The sequence below is a fragment of the Heterocephalus glaber genome, unplaced genomic scaffold, assembly GCF_053883595.1.
Source record: "Heterocephalus glaber isolate CG9 unplaced genomic scaffold, H.glaber_assembly_v1.0 deba00001688, whole genome shotgun sequence".
NCBI classification, from domain to species: domain Eukaryota; kingdom Metazoa; phylum Chordata; class Mammalia; order Rodentia; family Bathyergidae; genus Heterocephalus; species Heterocephalus glaber.
In genome coordinates this window covers 3,454,480-3,477,575 of record NW_028258413.1, presented here as the reverse complement: position 1 = coordinate 3,477,575, position 23,096 = coordinate 3,454,480, and the positions used below count along the sequence as shown (strand labels likewise).

Genomic DNA, 23,096 nt, shown 5'->3' with positions numbered 1-23,096 from the left:
ATTCTAGAAACAGGGGCTGGGGATTTAGCTCTGTGGTTTTGCTGCCTGCTGCGCAAGCACAAGGACCCGAATTCGATCCCCAGTACCAAAAATAAATAAATAAATTCTAGAAACAGTTCTGCATGTGACAGATTTCCAAGGGAGATGACTTTTGGTGTATTTTCTAGAGCTGTACTTTCTAGAATGGCTTCTTGGTGATGTTATAAACACCGTGTTGAAAGAGAGCCCTTTCCCTGATAAAAAAAACTTTAATTGCCATGGGCCACAGATGAAACTTGAGCTTTCCAATATTCAAGGCAGGCACGATCCTGTCCTTGTAAACAAATGAACTAAATTGGGGGCGGGGACGATCCTCATCTCAGAGTGCCTGCTCTCGGTTTTGCCACACACAAACGCTGGGGTTGGACGGGCTGGTGAGGCTGCTCTTCACTGAGACTGAACACCTGTCCGTACTCAGGGCCCAGGCAGGCTCACTCTGCAAGACTTCCGGCTTTCAAATGCGGCTCGTGGCTGCTTAGAGCCCAGCATAGTTCCTGCATGCATTAGTATTCATCCTTCCCCTTCGACAGGTTCGAGAGAGCCATCACATGTAAGGAGTCAAACAATTCTTGTTTGAGAAAGGCTGACTGAACAGTTCCCGTTCTGCCTGAGAGGAGACCACAGCGGAGACCCCGCCGGGCACCTCAGCTGCGCCTGTTCTGCTCTCTCTGGCCTCAGCCGTGTCCCATCCGCAGGGTCCCACCCTTCTCAAGGACAGGCCAGGGAACCGAGAAGGGCCGTGTGAGCGAACACACAATCTCAATTCCGAGGTCACTGTGGGTGGGCAGTGGGGCAGGTCAGGCAGGGGACCAGCCCTTCCTGTCAGCCCCATCTAGACACCGAGCTGGCCATGCTCTGCCTCTTTCAGTGTCATCCAAAGCCATCCTGAAGCCCAGGCTTCCACGTAACCCACGCCTGTGCTTTTAACCGAAGCTCTTCATGCACGCTGTGCCTTTCCCTGGGCTGAGTGCTCTTCGGTGAGACCCTTTATTAGTCTCCTTACTAGATTTTAGCCCTCATCAGAGCAGAGGAGCAAAACTTACCGAATAACTGAGTTAATAAACGAATACTACTTGGGTTATGAAATGAGGGGGTAGGAGGTATTATTGATACAGCCCTTTTAGCTGGCTGCTCTTTCTTTGGCTATTTGGGTACAGGGGTGGGAACCCATGGGGCTTCCATCTGGCTTGGAACTATAGAGAAAAGGTTTGAGGTTTTGTGTGCAGAATGAGGGATGTGTCTGGCTTGCTTGATACTTGGTTAAGTGAGGTGGTGAAGCAGAGGACTTACACCCTAATTAGCTCTACACAAAGGAGCCAGGAATAGTTGAAGAGCAGGGATCTGGGCCAACTTGCTCACCAGACATAAAGACCATCTCGAGACTGCAGCATATTGTGTTACATCTCTTATGGAGTAGAAGAGGGTGCAGAAATAGAAAGTTAAAACTCCATACCTTCTATTGATCTTATACATGAAATCTATTTGCAGCTAGAATCTGTGTTCTAAATACTTCTCACATAGGCAGAGGCCTCAGTAAGATTGTATTTTATGTTCCTTTAATAGAAAAACAAATTTTTCTGCACACTAGATTTCTAAGCATCTAGAAAGAGGACAAAAGCTGATGTGTGCATGTGTGTGCAGGACAGGCTTAGCAAATAAACTGACTTGCAAAGCATAAACAAAAGAAGAATTTTGAAACCACTTGAATCTCCTACAAGAATCCAATGACGAAAGTCATATTTCAACACGTGTAGCTCAGTTCTGAAAAGCCAGTGTCCCCGGCCATGTGTTAATTGATCAAGCATGGTTGAATGATTAACCCTCAGTTTGGAGGGGTAAAGTGAAAACCATCACAGAGTTCATTTATAACCAAGTAATTCTAGTTTCTACTGTTTGTGGTTGGTATGTTTCATTACCTAAGAATTAAGTGGCAGAATGTCTGAATGTATATAAAAAGGTATGTGTTTATTATAAAATAATACTCAAAAGCGATCCCTAAAATTGTCCTTTATGAATGTTTTGGGCATGAAAGCTTCCCTTGTTATTTTTATTACAGAAGAATTGGAAGGGTCTTTCTGTGTCAAAGCAGATCTCCTTCAATCCCTTTCTCCTTAAAAACTGTCTTTTTCCGTACATCAAAGTTAGTGTTTTACACTTACAATATCTGTTAGACTTGTTTTTCCTTCTATTTTTTCAAATTCCTTCCCAAAATTTAATTCCCATTTCTCTGCCTTTTTAAATCTTCCTTCCTAATTTTCCCTCTTCCTTTAGCTCAGTCTCTCTTCATTCTCTAAAGCTCTATTGCTGATCTTGCTTCTCTTGTATTGTCTGGGACTGATTTTTAAAGACACAGATATTTAAAATGGGCTTCTCTGCACTGTAGGTGATGGCAGGGAAACAAGTAAATAAAGCATAACCTTTGGCCCTTGTAGTCCTTGAGGTCCAGGAGGCCCAGGGGGACCCTGAGGGAAGAAAGGAAACAGTTAGAACCAGCACTATGTATTCACTTTCATGCCTTATAGGTAAGCATACTGCACACCTCCCTTATTCCCATCATAATCAGATATCTCCCACTGCTGTTTCATAAAGGGGGAACATTTCCCAGGCTATACAGATATGAAAACGACATACTTATATGTGAAAATAACAACACAATTTATGTCAAAATAATACTGAAGATGCTTTTGCGTTGGTTCTGAGAGACAGTCTGTAATCCCCGCCAGGCCCCCTGGACATCTCTCGGGAGGAGGCAGCCTCCCAATATTCCCTGTGTTTCTAGACACACACCTGAGCCCTCCACCCCAAGGTCTTTGATTTCCCACATCCCAAAGAATAAAGCTATATCACTACAAAAAAGTCAAAGACTTTTAAGGAAATAAATAACTTCTTTCTTGACTTTTTCATGAAACAGAGTGATTCAACTAGGGCAAATGTGGTAAAGGGTTATTAATATAAGGAAACATTTACTATCAGATAGAAATAACTGCACATTAGTACCATTACAGCCTGCATGCATCGTTAAATACAAAGTCACAAGCCACAGAAATCATGCAATAGGAGTTACCGTGACAGTTAAGGTGGTAATCCTCTGTAGGGAAAATGTAGGGACAAAGACAGAGTTACCTATTTTGTCTGCCAAAGTACAATCATACTTTTCTGAAAAAAATGGACTTTTTGAATACGTTTTGTTAAGTGTGATGTCTTACAAGGAACTGAAAAGATGCTGAGGACATTTTTTTCAATCTTCAATACAGTGAACTTGTTTTTAAAATTATCTCTAGAATTTTATTTTTTCCTTACCTGTATGGGTGAGGAAAATATCAAAATTTTAATTTACCTGGTTAAAAATCATGCAATAAAGCTGTATGCACTAGAGCTTTGTTTGCATAATTATGAACTGAGAAATCTGCTATTGATGACAGCTCTATTCTAGACAGCACTCTGATTAGAGAAAACTAAATATCTAATTGCATGTCTTTTTTTTTTCCTTTAGACCCACTCACTGCATTATAGCTAACCTTTCTTGTATCTGTGCTAAAACTAAACAAACTGACATTGAGTTAATCCAGTTTCTTAAAGTGCTAGGCTCCTTTAACCAAAATGTACTCTCGAAGTATGAATTTCTAAAGCATGATTCCCAATCCATGAATTCTATTTCTGTATTCATAATTTCTAGTTTAGATCTTGGATCAAAAGCTCTACAGGGTCTGCCAGTAACTTTATCAAACCATAGAGGAAAGAACATTCCCATTAAGGAGCTCGCTGGAGAGAAACACACAACCCCAGGTAACTTGCAGACTTCAGCCTACCACCGACAGACGCTCTGTATTCCACGACTTGGCCCCAATTCTGATTCAAACTGTCCTTGCTGTTTTTACTGTTGTTGTAAAATGTACTCCTAACATTTTCTATCAGACTTCAAACACTTCAGCCTCTAGTGACAGGATACTGTCATTCCTTAGAAAACAATGTTATATATGCGTGCCGACGGTTAGCTTGTCTTCCATAACAAAAGGAGACATGACCAATGTTTGTAGCTTCTGGGAAAACACAGTAGGGGAAAACATCAGTGCTGCTTAGACAAAGGTACAAACTGGGGCGAGTTTAAGTACACACATGTGTGTGTACGATGAAACAGGGCTCACAATGTCATATCTGTGAGACATACAGTCCCACTGCCTTTGTCCTCAAGGGGGTCTCCTAGAGCAGGACTCGGGTGTTCAAACTACTCGATGGATGCCTAATGTGAAAAGACCATTACTGTATAAAACACGCCGCCACAACTTCCTTTGCTTCAGAGACACTTATCCCATCACTTTGTCCCTTCTGAAATAGCTCTGGACGTTCTCTTCTGTGTCTTTACCAGGTGTGATCAAAAATTTGGTGAACGCCACTGCTATGTGCCATCCGATGCATCCAGTGGAAAGACAGGCTTGTGAGAATCCCACAGTGTGTCCTCACCCACCTTAGCCACCAGACATAGCACCATGTAACTCTGGCTCTTCCCCACAGTCAAAGTGACCAGGAAAGGTCAACGTTTTCTGTTAATTCAGGACATCGAGGCAGCCAGGACAGCGCAACTACAGACCCTCAGGAAAGAGGACTCCAGAGCTGCTGCATGAAGCAGCCAGGATGACAGGATGAGTGTGCTCAAAGTGAGGGGAGGATTTTGAAGCAGATGAATGGGAATGTGTTTTTTACTGTAACAAATTTTTAAAAAATTAAATATTCACTATATTTCTTGATCACACCTCGTAGATACGAAAAAGTTTTTCCCTTGTGACTAGATGAGTCATTTAAATAAGATTCTTAGAAAATTATAGCATAGAAATAGTTCCTTTATCACTGCCTGCCAATTACTCATTGCATTTTAACTAGAAAGCAGAAGCACAAAACCTTAGCAACTTTACAATTTGAACTCTCAGATTTTTGGTGAAAATGCCATACAAAAGTTTGTTTTTCCAACTAAAAAAACAGAAGCGTAATTTGTCTTTTAAAAAAATTTATGGCTAACAATGTGTTTTACAGTAAGCTGCATAACAGAGTAGTAGCATTAGTGGTCCCCGAACTTTGTTAAATTACTGTGTTTATGATACCTGAAATCACATAGGGCTCCCTCTGGCTCAGAAAGAACACGACATCTGAGTAAGCAAACTTCACAAACACTGCTTTCGTCACCTCACAGCACCAATGAGCAGATGCCCGGCTCACTTTGGGCTTCCAGTATGCGGCTCCTCTAGGTTAAAGCTACACAGGCCCAGCAGGGCTCATTCTTGGACTCCAGTAATGTTTAGAACACCAAAGATTCTGGCAGTGATGAAGAGAGACCCAGTGTCCTCTGGGACACAGGAAGTGAAGCAGGAGCCTCAGCCGGAGCCACCGTACCCTGGTGAAGCCCAGCAGAGCGCTTGGTGATTTATTTCCGGGGATGTGTTTATGAATCCCTTTAAAATTACAGTTATTTTCCTTCATTCTTTTGGTAAAGATGCAAGCTTAATAATCACTCATGATTTACATGAAAGAGCAGGGTTGATTCAGATGGTAGTGAGAATTAATAGCCTGAAAGGGGACCCAGAAAAGTTTTGTTGCTAATCGTTGAAATGCTTTCAGCAATATTTATATAAGCAATTTCATTTCTGTAGACTGATTTAGCTTCATAGTCTAACAGGATGAACAGGAAATAATAATTTGTAAAACAGTAACAGGGATAGAACATGTGGATATGGGACATGCGGACAGCTACAGGCCTGGGAAGATGGGAAACACCCTGACCGGAAGCTGGGGAGGTACCAGGGAGTGCAAAATAGGACCACAGTGGAGGGGGGCTCTTCTTCATTTTCCCCGGTATCAAAAAGAAAAGTAACGACATGGCTCAGGATTTGTACTTCATAATTCCCATTCCACTTAAAAATGACTTGGCAATAGTTTGGTATCTGGGTTTTGGTTTTTTTCAATTAGCTACAAATGAACCCATGAGAATTACAGATGCCAAATATCACAAGGATACAGTATACACAGTGCTTCATCTGTATAAGGTAATGTTTTATCATTTCAGGTGAGTATCAGGTCCACAGAAGTTATTTATATTATTCTTAACACTTTTTCATGGACTGAAATATTTTATAGAATCACAATTTTCAATAGAGACAGTGTAAAACTTTATATTTTAAATACACTATTATAACTGTAATATGCTATTTATCTAATTACCTTAGATTTGTTGGCAAGCCTTTTTAGAGGAGGTAATAATGAAGTGAAATCTACCAAACTGTAAATATTCATCACTGGTTAGAAAATGAGAATGGATGTTTTCCCTCTCTTTTCAATCTAATGGCTACCTAGCTGAACGGACTTTATCAGGACTTGTGTCTACTAGAGTAATCTGTTAGGAAAACCAGTAAATAGTTTTGAAGTGAAACAATAACTATAAGTTATTTACAGGCCTAACATATGGTTGCCCTCACAGCGCTATAAGGATAAAATATCCTTGGGTTGGGCATAGGCAGAAAATAGGTGAATATGGTGAATACTGACTAGAATATGTCATATAGAACTTGACATGAGAAAAAGAAATTGAACGCATGTATCCTTCAAAAAGTAGGCATCAGATTTTTTTAAAAAGCACGGTGCTTTTCAGCCTGCCAGTGAAAAAGTGTTCAGGAGCCCCTAAAAACGACCCTAATAAGAATATATTTCAGAGTCGTAGGAAAGTATCGATTCTGGGGCCATCTTCATTGCGCACATAAGCTCAGACAGTGGCTCCCCAAATGGCCCAGCCACGTTTGGTGGTAGAAGGACGACAGGAACACCGATTTCCATTTCAGGCTAAGGACAGGCCAAGCGCCAGACTCTGCCACAATTTTGCAGAAGATGGCCAAGAGGACTGGAGCATTTCTTGGAAGATAAGAAAGCAGACCCTTCTTAAAGGTGGAAGCAGGAATTATGGTGCCATTGAAGCAGTCTAAGAGAAATACACAGCACTGCTAATAAATCAAGTTTTAAACAGTGCCCCTGTACTTCAGTAATTTATTTTGCAAGTAAGAACTTTGAAAACACAGTAGGTACATGAAGTTTTGTGTTCTTTTGTCTCTTTCTCCCTATATGCAGTACTAACTTGTGGAAAAAGTGAACACTTTAGAAAACTGGGCCTGGAACGTGACAGGGACCCGGAGGCTACCGCTGTGTCTAAACTGCTCATGCCGAGGGACACCGCAAGCTCAAGCTGCTGGCCGAACGGCCGTCCAAACACCCCAGGCAGGAACCGTGCTTCTCTCTCTCTGCATTTTACCAGGAGGAAAGTGGGAAGCCCGAAAAATGGGCTGAACTGGAGACATTTTGTACAAACTGATGATAGGTACCTCAGTAGTAAAAAATAGCAATTGTAGCAAAGGATCCACAGAAGTGAAGACCCCCAACGTTAGGTCACATTAGTGCAATCATGAGGGTGGGAAAATAATTCCAACAAGCCCAGAACTGAGGGAAGTGTTCAAAATGTTCACTGGCTCAGCCCTCACCCCAAGGCATATACCTACATGCCCAGAAAATAGAAGCATGATACATGTTTTCAGTCACCAAGAAATTTACAATCTAGTAAGGCCTTAATGTTAAAATCAATTATGTGATTTGAGAACAATTAAATATTAACCTACTGGCCCTGACTACTAATGTTGGAAAGGATTGCACTGTATGGCAGCAGTTGACTTTAGGATAATATTTACATGACAAGAAAGGAAAAAAGAAGATTTGTACAGATATAAGAATGACTAAACCAGGGAAAACTGCTGTAGAGAAATAAAACAACCTGCACGAGAGCAGAATTACAGGGCCTTAAATGTCAGATGGAGGAATTGTGGCTTGATAGAGTAGGCCACAGGGCATCATTCATTAAAGTAATGGCAGTTTATGAAAATCAGCCGTAGAGTAACCCATAGGTTGGACTAGACTGGCAGGAGGGCAAGAGGGGAAGAGGAGCTGGCCTAGAGGTTGTGGTCTTGTTAGGAATGAAGAAAACAGGATGTGGCCCTCATTAGGAATGGAGAGAGGGTGGCGTCAAGAAACATTTTGAGAAAAATAGCCCCTGGTGAGTGAGATGGAATGGACAGGACACTGGGAATAGTTTTAAAGTGGTGCTAAAGTTTTTACCCCGAGAAACACCCAGACTCATGACATCACTAATAGCGACTGGTTAATTAAGGAAAGGAATCACTTGGTAGGTGGGAGAGGTAACGGGCATATTCATGAGCACTGGTGGAAGCCGACAGGCAATGGCACATCTGTGGTGGAATTACCGTTAGTCAGCCGGAGGCCCCACGCAGATTCCATCTGGGGACGGAGGGCTGAGAACCAGGTGTGGAAGCACGAGAGGGTGATTGCACGAAGAACATGCCAGAGGCTTCCGGATACCAAGTTTGGCGATGGACAGAGAAGCTGGGAATAACAAACTACAACGGTCCATCAGAGATGAAGAAGGGAAGGCATGAAGCAGATGCTCAGAGACCAGAAAGGGAAGAGTTTCAGAAGGAACTGTGGCTTGGTGTAAATGTCACACAAAAGTCAAGAAAGAAGAATGCACTGGGTTTTACCTACAGGCGGTCACTGACACTGTAAGGTAGACATCCAGATCTCAGCTGTATTGACTTACAACCCACTTGAGTTACAGCCAGCCCTTGGGAACCGATCGAGTTTGTAAGTCCGCTGTAGTTGGGACAGGAGAGCTCATGCTAGGGAGAATAAGGAAAGCAGGGGCACAGGCAAGCCTGCCTGTGATGACGAAGTCTAGGAACAGCTGAGCTGTAGGTTTAGGACTTTCGCACTCAGTGCTGAAGTGGTCAGCACCCGGCTGGACCAGGCTGGAGGTCACTTAAGTCAGTGTCACTGTAAGAAACTGCAAAGGAATGCTGAGAGGGACTAGAATGCAGGAAAGGACAGGCAGGAGGCAGCAGCGGTGCAGACCCGTCAGGGCCTATTCTGTACTCAGTGGAAGGAAAAGACTGCGCTGTAGCAGTCATGAGAAATACTCAGGGGACAGCGTGTGCTGAGCTCGACTCTAGGCGAATGGCATTGATTTGGCCTCTGGGCCGATACTCCTGGTCTTCATTTCACAGACGGGGGAGCCAGGGCACACAGGTGAAGCACCCTCGGCCACATACTGAGTAAGCAAAAGAACTGAGGTTTGAAGCCAAGACGCCCCCACGCCAGAATGGGGACCCTAACTGCTGTACAGAGCCTCTCTCCGGGGCAGGAGGCAGGAGGGGCCTGACTGACACAGTTTTGCGTATGAGTTTAGGATTATCTGAGGGTAGCATGGAAAGAAAAGGCGAGATTAAAACAGGGCACGGTGGCACACGCCTGTACTTCCAGCTTCTTGGAAGCAGAGGCTGGAGGGTCACCACTGGTCATTCCCGTCTCAAAACGGGGTGGGGGTACAGCTCAGTTGTACAGAGTTTGTGTGAAGCCCTGGGTTCAAGCCTCACTATTGGCAAAAAACAAAAAGGCCCAAACCCTATGAAGTAAAGATGATGGAGGCAGAAAGGAGTGGGCTCTGAGCTGTGAGGCGGAGGGGACAGGCGCTCGCCCTGACACCACCTGGCCCGGGGGTGCCCTTCCCAGCCTGCCTCGGGCGGGGCGGCCGCCTACCTGTAAGGCTTCCTGGAGGTTGCCATTGTAGTCTATGATCTCCGTGGCTCCTGGATCCCCTTTTTGCCCTGGGGGACCCTGCAATAAAAGCAAAACAGGGAAACTCAGGGGACGCGAGCCTGTGGCGGAAACAGAAGCAGCAGCGTCCAGCACTGACATTCACTTCCTTCAGAAGCCCCGACAGATAATCATGTTCAAGTTTTGTCCATTTTTCCAAGAAGGCAAATTGCTTCTGACTTCCTGCCTATGGCAGGTTAAACATAGGAAATCTGATTTTTTAAAAGCACATGAGGTTTACTCTGAAACCATTTTTTGAAAATTATAAAATACAGACTTATTTGATATGTGTTACAAAATTCTATTGGGTTTACTTGTGGTTATTAAAGCAATGGCAAATGTCTTTCTACTCAGATCTCACAGGTTGCTTCCTCATTCTTTAAGAAGATAGAACAAGTTTCCATAGGGAATGGGTGGCTTTCCCAGTGGGAACAGAATCCCATAAAATGAAAGCAAATAGGAAACAAAAAAAGAGAATACATGATATATTTTATAGACTTCTGTAGACAATGTAAGTACACTCTAGACTTCTACTCTATTCATCATATTTGCGATATAACTTCCATTAGTCATGTCCTAATTCCCTGCCTTGTTTTTACAGGCTCTGAACATATGGGCTATTGCTCTCTTCATGCTGTAACTGTTTTAAGTGAAAAATGGGAAATCCTATTAGGTGAATGGTTGTGGTTTTGCTATTGCTCATTTAGCAGAGGGAGAGTGGAGGTGGAGACGTTTTTCATACTTCTCGATAAAGTTTATTTTATGTGTTAGAATCCACACATGCACTACCCCTAAAAAAGAGACTGCAAAAGAGAAAAGGGGCTGGTGGACGAATAATTACAGCTACCACACTCCAGTGCCTTCTTAGTCTGCAGGTGTCTCTCAGAAGTTGCACAGATGCTACTTCAAATCTGGGTTTGTAGGGGGTGAAAGTTTAGACGAAAGGTACGCTCACCCTCAGTCCCAGAGCTCCAGAGTCCCCTTTGTCTCCACGATCACCCTTTCCCAACGGAAAAACAAAACAAAAAAAGGAAAATATTTCAATTAGTAGCTGGCCCAACGGTCTAGAAATCTCTCAAGCCTAAGGACACATTTATAACATTTACTATGAATTTCGGAAGCGGAAAACAATACCAACTACCCCCACGATTGCACAGGCTCCTGTGAGATACAGTCTGCAGGGAATGCAGTTTAGTTCACTTTTCAGGAAAGAAGGCATCTGGGGACGAGAGTGCTGTCTACTTGTCTCTCTCACTGTGTGGGCTTTGCTAAAGCAAAGCCAGCAGCTTCCAGGGCACCCAAAGTAAATTTTCACCTTTCAGACTGAACCATGGTTTTTTATTGGAAGAGATTTGGGACAAAGGGAAAAAGGGACAAGCAACTGTGTCTTCAGGGAAGAAAAGTCTAGATACAGTGGACCCTGAAGTTATGACCAGCCTGACATACGAAAAACTTGGGTTAACTAGGTTAATGGAAGACTCATCTGCTTCTTGTTATCTATAGCATGTACCCAGATGAACATCCAGATCTCAGCTGTACTGACTTATAACCCACTTGAGTTAGATCCAGCCCTTGGGAACTGATCGAGTTTGTAAGTCCACTGTAGTTGGGACAGGAGAGCTCATGCTAGGGAGAATAAGGAAAGCAGGGGCACAGGCGAGCCTGCCTGTGATGACAAAGTCTAGGAACAGCTGAGCTGTAGGTTTAGGACTTTCGCACTCAGTGCTGAAGTGGACAGCACCTGGCTGGCCCAGACTCCGGGTTAGGGCTAGAGGTCAGGGGTGGGGCAGCTTGCATTCTTTTTTTCAAGGCACTGTGAAAAATCTCAGAAGTTTTATTTATGATGTCATTAACCCACCTGTGGAGATACTAGGAATAACCTTTACAGATACCAGGAATAATCAAAGCTGTCAAAATTCTCGGAAGTGTAACTGGGTAGTTTGGAGAAAAGATTTGAACTTGGGTGGAGTTGGTTGTTCTTTAAAATAGCTTAAATTTACATAGACCTTTTCATAAATGGAATTCAAAGCATTTTTCTGACTTTCTATGTACTTCTATAAAATGGGTAAAGATCAACAATGATAAACAGGAAACAGGATTATAATTTTCCCAACCACATTACACTAATAGCAATGACCATAATAATTAAATTTGCTGTGAATGGAGAATAATCTTTGACCTCCATTTTCTTCATTTTGTACCCATTTTTATGTTATTAGCTGGTGGCATTAAACACAATTATCCCAACAGTACGCAAATTCTTGCGGATGGGATAAAGAACATGATAAAAGGGACAAATTTCAGTCGGTGAAATTTTAATGCAATAAAGCAAGTTGACTTAGAAAGTATAATTTGAATGTTTATCACAAAGATAGGCAGGAAATGAAAAGTAAGATTATATAATATGTAATTTATTTAAATTATTTTTTCCCCAAAGCTGTTTTTATGAAACAGGAAATACAGCCTCTCCCAAAGAAAAGTCTGAAATATAAGAGCAGGCAGAAACCTACAAGAGAAAACAAACTAATTGTTCTGTGATATTATCGTAGGGGAAATATTACTTCAGCCCATGCGGAGAGGCTATTCTAAAACAAGATTCTCTTTGGAAAAGGCAAAAATCACAGATGTCCAGGGCTCGCACCACAGCTAGACGTTACCAAGTTACTGACCTTTGACCCCTTTGGGCCTCTTGTTCCTGATTCGCCTTGTTTCCCCTATTCCCGGAAAGCAGGAAGATGAAAGAGAAGATGTCAGAGGAGGTAAGAAACAGACATCAGCAGCGACGCAGAAGATGAGGAAGCGTGGAAACACTGTATTTTAGCAGCCTCAGTATACGGCTGGCTGTGATGCTGGGTGAGGGCAAGGATCGTCGCCCTGATGTACCTTATCGTCAGTCGGTCAGTCCATCTGTCCGTCAGTGCGTCCATCTCCCACCATTGGGGTGGGAGCGATCTGTGAGGGTTCAGCAGTCTCAGCAGTCCCTGTCCATGTAAACTGCACTTTCATCACAGAGTAAATCGTTTCCCATGTTGCATGGATGGGTTATTAGAATAAAGTGTGACCAGGTTAGTTAGCAGGAAGTTTAGATGAATAAAGATGGAACAAATCCTACACCGTCAAGTTACCATAGAAACGGATATAGCATTCAACAGATTTTCCGTAGCGGGGTTTAATTCACGGCTAATGATAAGGGATTAGTGACAGTGCCTCTCCCTTCATGTTTGGATTTATTAAATTTGTTCACCAGAGCAGAGGGAACAGGGAAAGCTGAATTATAAACCCCCTTCCCCTTTTGAGACAGTCTTTCTGTCTCAGGCTGGCCTTGAACTTGCAGTGATCCTCCTGCCTCTGCCTCCTGAGTGCTGGGATTATACAATGTGCACCACCCCAGCTGTGAGCCCCCTTTGAAATGGACCAAGTTGTGCGCATGCAGTAAGTGACTGATGACCTGGACCGTTGAGGAGTTAGCTTCATGTCCCGAGGTAAAGCAAGTGGCACGCGCTCCCAAACCAGAGGATGCGCTCTTCCACACGAGGATACTGACCTTCGGCCCAGGGACTCCGGGCTCGCCTCGCTCCCCTCTTCCTGGTGGCCCTGCCTCCCCACGCTCGCCCTGTCACGGAGTACAGAACAGGTTAGTGGTGACCCACCCAGGCTGGACCCTGTGGATGAACTAATGAGTTGCGAAAAACCAAAGCAAATAGTCATCATCTGTTTACCCAGCCCCGCGTTCTCCCTTAACGTGAATGATCTTGGGCGTACTCAGAGCAATCCGAGGACGGGTTAGGGGGAGCTGGGAAGGCTCTTCTCTGGGTATGTCTCATGGTGTCTCCACACTGGACTGGCGCAGGTCTGTGGGCTGAGTGGGGAACATGTACCCTCGGTGGGGCGGCTGCCACCCTTGGACAGAGCAAAAGGGCAGAGCACTGGCAGATCTGCCCTGGCTTTTGGCATCAAAACTCCGGATTCTTTAGCCTTCAGACTCTAGCCCTTGTACGAGTGAGCCCTGAATCCTCTGGCTTTGACCTTGTTCTGCGTTCACCATTGACTTCCCTGGTTCTGGAGATTTGGACTTCAACTGAGCAATACCACTGCTCTCTTTCCAGCCTGAAGATGGCCCGTCACTGGGCTCCCCGCCTCCATCATCAACGAGCCAGTTCTGAAACATTTCCTCCCTCCCAGCCAATCCCTCCATCCCTCTGTCCTCTTGATTCTGTCTGGAGAACTCTAATACACAACTGGACGAGGTTTGCAGGATCATCCCTATTCTATAAATGAGGAAATGGCTTGGTAACACCATAGCATAGCTGTACTGGTAACAGAAGGACCTCTAAAGGGAATGGATGAGGAGCCTTGTGCTACCTCGAGACAGCAACAGACGTCTTTCTCTTCTCTGCAGCCACTTTGTAAGTATTACAGCAAGAAGCCTGGCAAAGTGGTTAACTCCAGGCTTTGTCATGACACCTTATGTTTTATTCTCGGCTAGTAATGTACCAGTTCTGCATTTTGAGGCAAGGTGGTTCAGCTCTGTAAGCCTCAGTTTACTCAGTGGGACAGAGAAGTACTAATCTCCTAACTTATGCACACAGTGTTCAGAGTGGTATAATACATACACGTACCAAGCTGTTAACATTATTAAGTCACAGCTCTGTGAAGCTGAAACATGGTCACCGTCTTCAAGGAGCCAGCTGCCCATGTGGACAACAGCCACACAGACAGGAGGGTCAGGGTCAGGCAGTAACACGGAGCCTTAGGGACGGAGGAGGAAACCCCAGGGTCTGCATGTCGGTGTCGGCTCCTGAGGCCCAGTAGAGCTGAGCCCTGCAGGAATGGAAGGGCTGCCTCTCACCCTCGCTGACAGCAGGAATGGTACAGGACACTGGGCGGGGCACAGTCCTGTTTTATTCTCAGGACAAAAATGTGTCATGATCCGTGCTCCACAGACGAAGCCGAATGCAGAGCGGTGAAGCAGCTGGGCCTAGGCACAAAGCTGTTCAAATGGGAGGGCTGCAATTTAGGAATAAGCAGTACATGTTTTCACATCGAAGTCTTTTGTGCATCTCTGATCATTTTCTTAGGATAAATTCCTAGTTGGATCCAGTGGTGTGAACATTTTAAGATCTCTCCACATAACTCCGCAAGGAGATGGTAGCGTTTTACTCTGTAAGGCAGAGTGGAGAGCACTGGGCTTCCCACCTGATGGGTGGAATGGGGAGATCAGATGGACGAGGGGCCACCGGGCAAGGGCGAGGGGGCGGGAGAGGGCTGCTGTCCTCACAGACTCATCGTGGGAAGGACAGGCAGAGGGTGGACCTCGTGGGCCTCGGGCCCGAGCGCCAGGTCCTCCCCTGCATCCTCGGCTAGGGAAGCCCCGGGCTTCACTGTGGCCGTGTGGGTGTGGGGCAGTCACAGCACTGATGGAGGGAGGTCAGGGGAGACCCGGGAGGGCGCTCTGCAGCGCCCAAAAGGGGCTGGACAGGGGGTGGGGAAGACGGGCCGCACCGGGAGCTTCTGCCTGCTCCTCCTCATCCCTCCTTGGCCCTAGAGACACTGAAGGACCTTCTCTCGGCATGGGCGACTTTTGATTTAAAAATGTACAGTATTTGGTGTTTCTGCTACTATTTTCCTTTCAGAATTACAGAAAAATTCCTAAACCAATCACCACAAAACCTTAAAAAAATCCCACATCTGCAGTTTATCACAGGAATGGAGACGGCAGATCTTCGCATAGAATCACTTTTTACCACCATGGCCCGAGTTCGCTCCCTGTCGCAGTCTGGTATTCTATCATTTATTTATTTCTCTCTCTCCTTCCACCACTCTGTCCCCATACCAGAAGGGGGCCTGCTTTTGTGGCCTTTACTTCCCATTCTCAAATACAGAAAAATACTTGGCAAAGCATTCGTGTGTGTAATTAATAAACAAACAGTATTGCTCAAAATATCCTAAAATTCTCCAACTAAAACACACTTTCTTTGGATACGGGTCCCTGTCAGGCACGGATGTCGGTGGTCATGACAGAGCAGTACATCAATAGATCTTCCATGTTGTGACACATCTTTCTTCATTACGACCTCTCTTCCCTATGTTGGCAGTAAAAAGTAGTCTTAGTTTATTTTTTAAAATCTTTTTTTTTTGGGTACCGGGGCTCAAACTCGGGTCCTTGTGCTTGCACAGCAGGTGGCAAAACCACTGAGCTAAATCCCCAGCCCTGTCTGCATCTTTCTTTTTGAAACTGTAGAGCAGTTTCGTTAACTGCACAGAGGTTGCCTAGGAATGAACTCCACTCGCCACAGCCTGGTTGTCTTCTGCTCTCCCTTGTATTACAGACAAAATGCCGCCGGGGCCTGCGGGTGGCTTTTGCTGCTGAGGATGCTGAGCTCTTCCATGGGGCTGAAGCCACGGGAAATGCAATAGCTCTCCTATCAACAGGGAATGTTCGTTATTCCACTTCTTTCTCTTTTTATTCCAGAAAGGTATTTCTTGTGTGAATCTCTTCAGGCTAAAATAGGTATCGTTCATATTTTGTTAATAAGCCTGACAGTTCACTATGTGCAAAAAGAAATGTCTTAAGAAAACAACAATTGTGCATAATCCCACTCTGTTGCAGTCCCCCTTGGGCCATGCATAGTTTCCATGTACTAATATTCGAATTATTTTCCTTTGACCATTGGAATCAGGACCGTCTCATCAAAACAGACTTTGAACACATTTATTCAACTCTTGGAAATCCTCCCTGGCTTATTTCTGGTGAGTGTGGCACACACTGAGGCAGAGACTGCTGTGGTATAAAAATAAAGGAATGTAGTTTGATGTCATCTCACCCCTTCTTTGATTCATGAGTCTGTCATGAGATGGTTCCACCGTCTGAGCTGCACCTTTTTGTCTTGCTGGGCAGAGAAAGAAGGAACTCTGGGCTGACATCTTTTTTCACATGGCAGCACGTGGCAGGTGCTTCCAGGGCCCTCTCCGGGACTGCCAAGTGAAGACCCTGAGATGGTTTTCATTACAGAGCATTTCTGTGGACGTCACTCAGGGTGGGTCCTTCTGGAGCAAAGCCCTTGGGAGTCTATATGGCATCTGCACTTGCCTCTGAAGTTGGAGAAGTGGTGGGAGCAGTGATAATGTCTGATTTCTAAGTCTTGCCTGAAGTGGGTGAAAGGTGGGGGAGTTTATGAGTCCCATCTTTCCTCCCAGTTCCCCTGCTTCCATCTGGCCGCAGAACAGTTCAGGGAATCTGGAGGACAACTAGGGGAGCCGACACCCCACCAACCTGCCATCTGGCCCAAGGCTTCCTGGAATTAACTTCCCTTCCACCCACCTGTTTAGCAGGACATTCCTTTTGGAGCAGCTGTTAATGGGCAGACCATTTCTCTACAAGGCAGAATACTGGCTCACCTAAACAACAGCGTTACCTCACATTTCAACACATAGCACAAACATTCTAGAAAGGAAGGAAAGAAGGAAAAGAGATTGTACTCACTTTTGTTCCCGGTAACCCTGGTAAGCCTGGTTCCCCTTGAGGACCAATGAAACCTGGTTCTCCCTTTAAAAAGATGGGCAAACGAGGTCATTATTCAGTGGACACAAAGTCAAGAAAGCCAAACTCACCTCCTCCTACTGGATTTTATTTTCTCGATTATATACAGCCTTTCCTCCTGAGATCAAGCTGCTGACTATAAGAATTTGTTTTGATCCAGTGAAAACACTGAGCAACACAGAAGTCTGTGACAGAGTAATCAGACAAATCTCTCTATAGCTTCTCCTCTCTGCTGTTGTCCAGTGTTTTTTACCATTTACCAAATTCAACCCATTGCTTGGTGGGGAGGTGGCCTGTGGTGTGCCCTCCTGACTGTGGACAGGATTGACTGCCCACATGTAATGAGCAGATATGGCAGGAGCCATGGGCTCTGACCTCTGAGTCCAAGTTGCACGAAGACCGGAGGCTTCCATCTTTCCCAGGTGGACCACCTGCTTTGGGGACCCAGCTGCCAGGTCAGGAGCAGCCTTACGGTGTGGCCCACGTTGCAGGGACACCTAGGAGCACGGCACTGGAGGCCTGACCATTCTCATCGTCTTCTGGTGTGAACACAGCCCTGGCTGACGCTTCACGCCACCCACCTTACAAGGGACTCGGGCCCAGGCGCCTGGCTGTGCTCTGCCTACACTGCCATTCATTCCTCAGAAACAGTGAGACAGCTACTGTTAGTGGTTTTTAGCCACTAAGTTTGGGGGTAACATGGTAGGCAGCAATAGGCAACTGGTTTAATGGATGTGACCACGGAAGAGAGTCCAGAATGTTCAGCATGAAAAGAAGTAATCTGTCCTTGTCAGACAGCAAAACCTCATCTCTACCACCTGGAGCAAACCCACTGGCGGCATTATAATGCAAACTGAACCTGGTCTCGAGCCCCAATTCCTGGCCCAGTCCTCCCATAGCCCCTGTACTGCACTGAGTGATGGGGCTGCTAAGAAGTGGGCTTTGTTACTCAGAACCTGCCCCTTCCACCTATACCTGAGTCTGTGCAGATGAGGTGATTCCTGGCAGGGCCTGGGTAGTTTCAGGATGGGAACTGGGGCAGAGGGACAACCCTGTGATGGGGGGTTGGCACTTGCTGCTCCACCTTCCCATGTCCCGCAGGGGAGGTCCCCTAAACAACAGTGACAGGGAGCACCAACGTGGGAGAAGCACTTATGTTCCAGGAGGGTAGACTCCGAGTCCATGGGCCCTGGGCCTGGGGCTGGGCCCTCCTCCAGACCTTGCCCTATGTTCTTCTGCATCTGGCTCTTTATTTTTACCCTTCATAATGAGTGCAATGGTAAATACAGCATTGCAGTGAAGCCACACAAAAGCGTAGGTAACCTGGGAATCTGGTATCTGTGAGTCAGTCTTGTGGCTGAGCCCTAAATGTATGGCACCTACTGCTCACTGGAATAATCTCAGAACAGGACTGAGCTGTAGGGTACCGAGCCAGAGCCAGAGAGTTCAAGAGTTGGTTTTGGAAAAGACATCACATATTTAGGGTCAAAAAATACTCATGCAAGTGTTCGCATTATCTTAAATGTCCACAAAGTTTTATTTTCCTTTCAACTATTTAAGCTCAAATGTAATGGTCTAATTTTTAAAAAAATATAACAATGTAAAGCAGAACCCATAGTGGCTCTGTGTCTGTATTTCTTGTTTTCTTGCTTAGATTGTTTCTGAAGCTGTTGTCAATGTTGCTTGGTACATTTGATTTTTAAGGCAGCAGTATTTCAGCCTTTCTCTTACGGTACTTGGAGGTGAGCAGGAAGATACAGAGAAGAAGTTATAAGACATGTTAAAGTGGGCTGGGGGTTTAGCTCAGTGGTTTCCCTGCCTGCTGTGCAAGCGCAAGGACCCAAGTTCGAGCCCTGTACCAAAAAAAAAAAAAAAAAAAAAGACATGGTAAAGTGCCATTAATCGTTTTTCAGACAAACAGACTTTTAAAATATGCTATATACAACACTGGGTAATGAGTGGGGAATAAAGGACGTCATGTTGATAAACAGCTCAAATAATTTATCTCTGGCTTGGCTGCTCATGGCCTGATGTAAGGGAAAAAGCGGGATGGGAACTAATGCTTTAGGTTTATTGGTGGAAACTTTCTACAACTGCCTGTTCTACTGTCTCATAGCCTTCCACCTAGTGGAAAGAGGAATCTGCAGACAGTTTTGGGGGGATCTCTTAATAAAAATCTCAGCTCTATTCAGAGAAAGCAATGAGCACTCTGTTTTTATTTTAAAAAAGGTTATTTCAAAAGCAAAATATATAAGAAACACATTTATTTATAAATAAAATGTTTCTTCTAAGAAAATGATGTATACAAATAAATAGCCCCTCTCTACTCTCAAGAGAACTACTGTGTTACATCAACATTAAAGTTATTAATAATGACTGTCAGGAAGATTACTGCAAGTTAGTAGTTTGAAAGTTTACAGGTAAATAACTCTTACATATCTTCAAGTAAAAACGAAACTATTTAGCAAGGTAAGTAGAAGTACTGTTAAAGCATACTAGTGAAAGAAAAGAATAAGTGATGCAGGAACATATTTCTTATTTAGGTTTGTGCTTAGTTTACATAAAGGTGCATAATTCACAAGTAAATAAAGCTTTATCATCCCACTGGCCAGACAAAAGCCTTTTCTTTCTTTTATTTATAATAGAAAATAAGTTAAATTCCCATCAGTCAGAGTACAGAACATTTGACAATGGAAAATAGAATGCATTTGACAGTCTCAACAATTTTAGCACTATTAATATTGGCTAATTTTAAAGGCTTTGAGTGTGATTAGTTTTATCTGCCATTCCAAGAAAGCATCTACCATACTTATATCTTCTATTTATATCTATTTATAGCTTCTGTTTGATTTCCGTTTACTGAGGAGGAAGAGTCACCTACTTCACCTTGGGGTCACAGCTTTACCCTGATCTGCATTGAGGGCTCTCATCTTGTTAAATCACCTTCTCCTTCCTCTCTGTCTTGGCAGGAAGGGGAGGAGATGATTATTTGTCTCTTCTTTCTCAGGCTCCAGAATCAAGTGGGGTAATCAGGGCATCAATATAGCACCCACAATCTTAAGCTGCTCGGGCTGTTTCTCACCTCCCTATGTTTATACCCGAGGTTCTGAAAGTATGCTCCACGCAGGGTCCCTGAGCCCTTCAGCTCCAATTATTTCCTAATTCTGAGGCTCAGTGTTTGCAGATGGCTGGCTCAAGAGTGCAGAATGGAGGTAAAGCCTGCCAGCAAGCCAGAGTCCTGAGGTCCCACTCGGTGGGGGATTCTGGGTTTGCCCAGGGGAGCTTAGTTAAGACTTGTAAGACACAAGCAAAGCACTTAGCACTCACCCTAGAATACAGTAAGCGCACAGTAAATACTTATTTTCCTTTATCTAACAGGCTCAAATATGTTAGCTATCATACTTTATTGTTAGTATTACAACATCAGCATCCTACTCGGTAATATACAAGGTAACTTGTCATCTTGAAAAACAGACCCTAAAGCTTTCCCATTTGAATGCGTCATTCATTTTACAAGACAATACCCATCTACCAGGGCATTTAAGACTGCAAAACTGAAAGACATTTAAGACACATTAGAACTGCTTGAGAAAAGTAAGAGCTTCGCTAAAAGTAAGCTTTCTTCCTTTACGGAAGGGGAAGGGTACGATGACCACGCCTATTGAATACCCATCCATAAGTGTAATCCTTAAAAAAACCCTTGCCCCTAACAAGGACTGATGTACAGTTTAAAGGTTCCAGAATGCCCTAAAATATCTAGGGAAATGCAGTAACAACCTAAAATTACTTGCTTATGGTATGAAAAATAAGAAGTGGTAATTCTACTATACAAAGGTGGTTAAAAATACAGTGAACTTTAAATTAAAGTATGTATTGCAGTAAAAGACACACTGACATCGACCCCCCTCAAAATACTCCCTCCACCCCCCGCTTCAGATATATTTATCCCATTGTTCTTGCCACTTTCTGAAGCAGTTTCGGAAGTCCTCTCTCCTGAGTGTCTTTGTGAGATGTGATCAAAACTATGGTGAATGCTGCCGCCAAGGGCTGTCCAACGAAAAGGGAGCTCAGAAAAGCATTACGGTGTGTCCTCATTCACCTCATCCACCGGCCCAAGCCCTGTGTGAATTCTGGCTCTTCCCAAGTCAAAACGACCACGGAAGGGAACCATTTGAATCCATTCAGGACACTGAGGGAGAGAGGACAGCACAACTAAAGACACTCAGGAAAGAGGACTCCAGAGCTGCTGCAGAAAGTGGCAAGAACCATGGGCTAGGTGTGTTTGAAGTGAGGAGGAGAATTTTGAGGGGGATCAACAGCAATGTGTCTTTTACTGTAAGAAATGTTTAAAAATATCTAAGAATTCATGGTATTTCTGATCATACTTCATAGTTACAATTGCTATTACCCAGTGTAGAGGAAAGAGATGGTCAGGGGGAGGTGGGAGGTGAGTGACTGAAGTGATTCTAGAAATCATCTTTAGAGTAGATGAGAATACACAGGAATGAGATTACGTAAGTTTTCAGGGCAACAAACAAGAAATAACTATGTTGGCCTATATAATAATTCTCCAGCCATTTTACATATGTAATCTCATTTAATCAATGTGAAATAGAAGAAAGGTAAAGTGAAAATTATTCACTCATATTTATCAGAGTACAGAAGGTAGAGCTACCATAGAGATCTGAACTATACTGGAATCTTTTAATAAAGGAAAAAATAAATCGAGGGGTTTTCCCCCTCTTTTCTTATTTACTAGGTAATTACTTGAATTAGAAAATCCAAAGCACAACTTTAGTGAGGCATTTTAGGAATAACCTAGGAATATGAAGCAGAGATCCTTTGAAAAGGGAATCGCTAGCCCCTTTCATCAGGGAAATATGGATTCCAACAGCAAATAATGAGAAACACAGCCCCACCACTGAAGTGATAAGAACAGAACATGACCCTGTCTAATATTAAGTTAATGATCACTTAGTGCTTTGTTAAAATTGTAGAAATTCTCCAGAAAAACAGGGAAGGCGGAGGTTTTAAATGTCTGGCTTGTCAAATGCCCTACTCAGAGACAGTGACTGGCATTAGAATAAGTAGGGCCCCGACCTTCTCAGAGCCCCTACAATCTGTCTCTCTCTCTCTCTCTCATTCTATGTCTATGGTCTGCATTTTTCTCCATCTCCTGATTGCTTGATCTCACATTTGATTTTTTCTTCATTACTGGGGATTGAACTTAGGACCTTGCACTTGCAAGGCAGACACCACTGAACTAAATCCCTGGCCCCTGGATCTCATGCTCTGTAGCACTTGTTTTTGCTTTTGTTATCAGTGAGACCATGCTGATGACAGTCAGCTGGGATTCCTCATGCTGGTGCTGCTGGTGTGGGGAAGGGGACATGAGACTTAGGGCGACCAGCTGGCCGACAAGTTGGTGCCCAACCAAAGGCAGAGGAGGAGGAGGAGGAGGAGGAGGAGGAGGAAGGGGAGAGAGACAAGAGGGACAGGGATATTCCATCCTAACCCTTCCTCCACCCAGTGCCCTAACAATTAAACTCAGATTTAACATGTTTTTTGTTTCTGTTTTTTCATTTTCACTGTCCTAGAAACATTTAACTAGATTTACTCTTGGGACAAAAAGAAAAGTGTGAACAATACATCATCTGACTCTTAAAATCACAGAACTAAGTTCGATGCCCGGTTACCAAATAAAAAAAAAAAAAGCACAGAACTATTTTTTTTTTTTGGTATCGGGGATCGAACTCAGACCCTTGCGCTTGTGCAGCAGGGGGGGAAGTCACTGAGCTAAATCCCCGGCCCCAAAGCACAGAAC

General features: G+C 44.2%; 1 protein-coding gene across 1 annotated transcript in view; it reads right to left on the bottom strand.

Moving 5' to 3' along the window:
- The window catches only part of Col25a1 (collagen type XXV alpha 1 chain), a 401,020-nt gene that overhangs the window by 30,362 nt on the left and 347,562 nt on the right, over positions 1–23,096 (bottom strand). The window contains exons 19-25 of the mRNA XM_021245429.2: positions 17,216–17,278; positions 13,277–13,345; positions 12,402–12,446; positions 10,688–10,732; positions 9,676–9,753; positions 3,104–3,127; positions 2,457–2,501 (exon numbers count right to left, since the gene is read on the bottom strand). Of these exons, the coding sequence (XP_021101088.2) occupies positions 2,457–2,501; positions 3,104–3,127; positions 9,676–9,753; positions 10,688–10,732; positions 12,402–12,446; positions 13,277–13,345; positions 17,216–17,278 (369 nt within the window). The remainder of the gene's footprint in view (positions 1–2,456; positions 2,502–3,103; positions 3,128–9,675; positions 9,754–10,687; positions 10,733–12,401; positions 12,447–13,276; positions 13,346–17,215; positions 17,279–23,096) is intronic.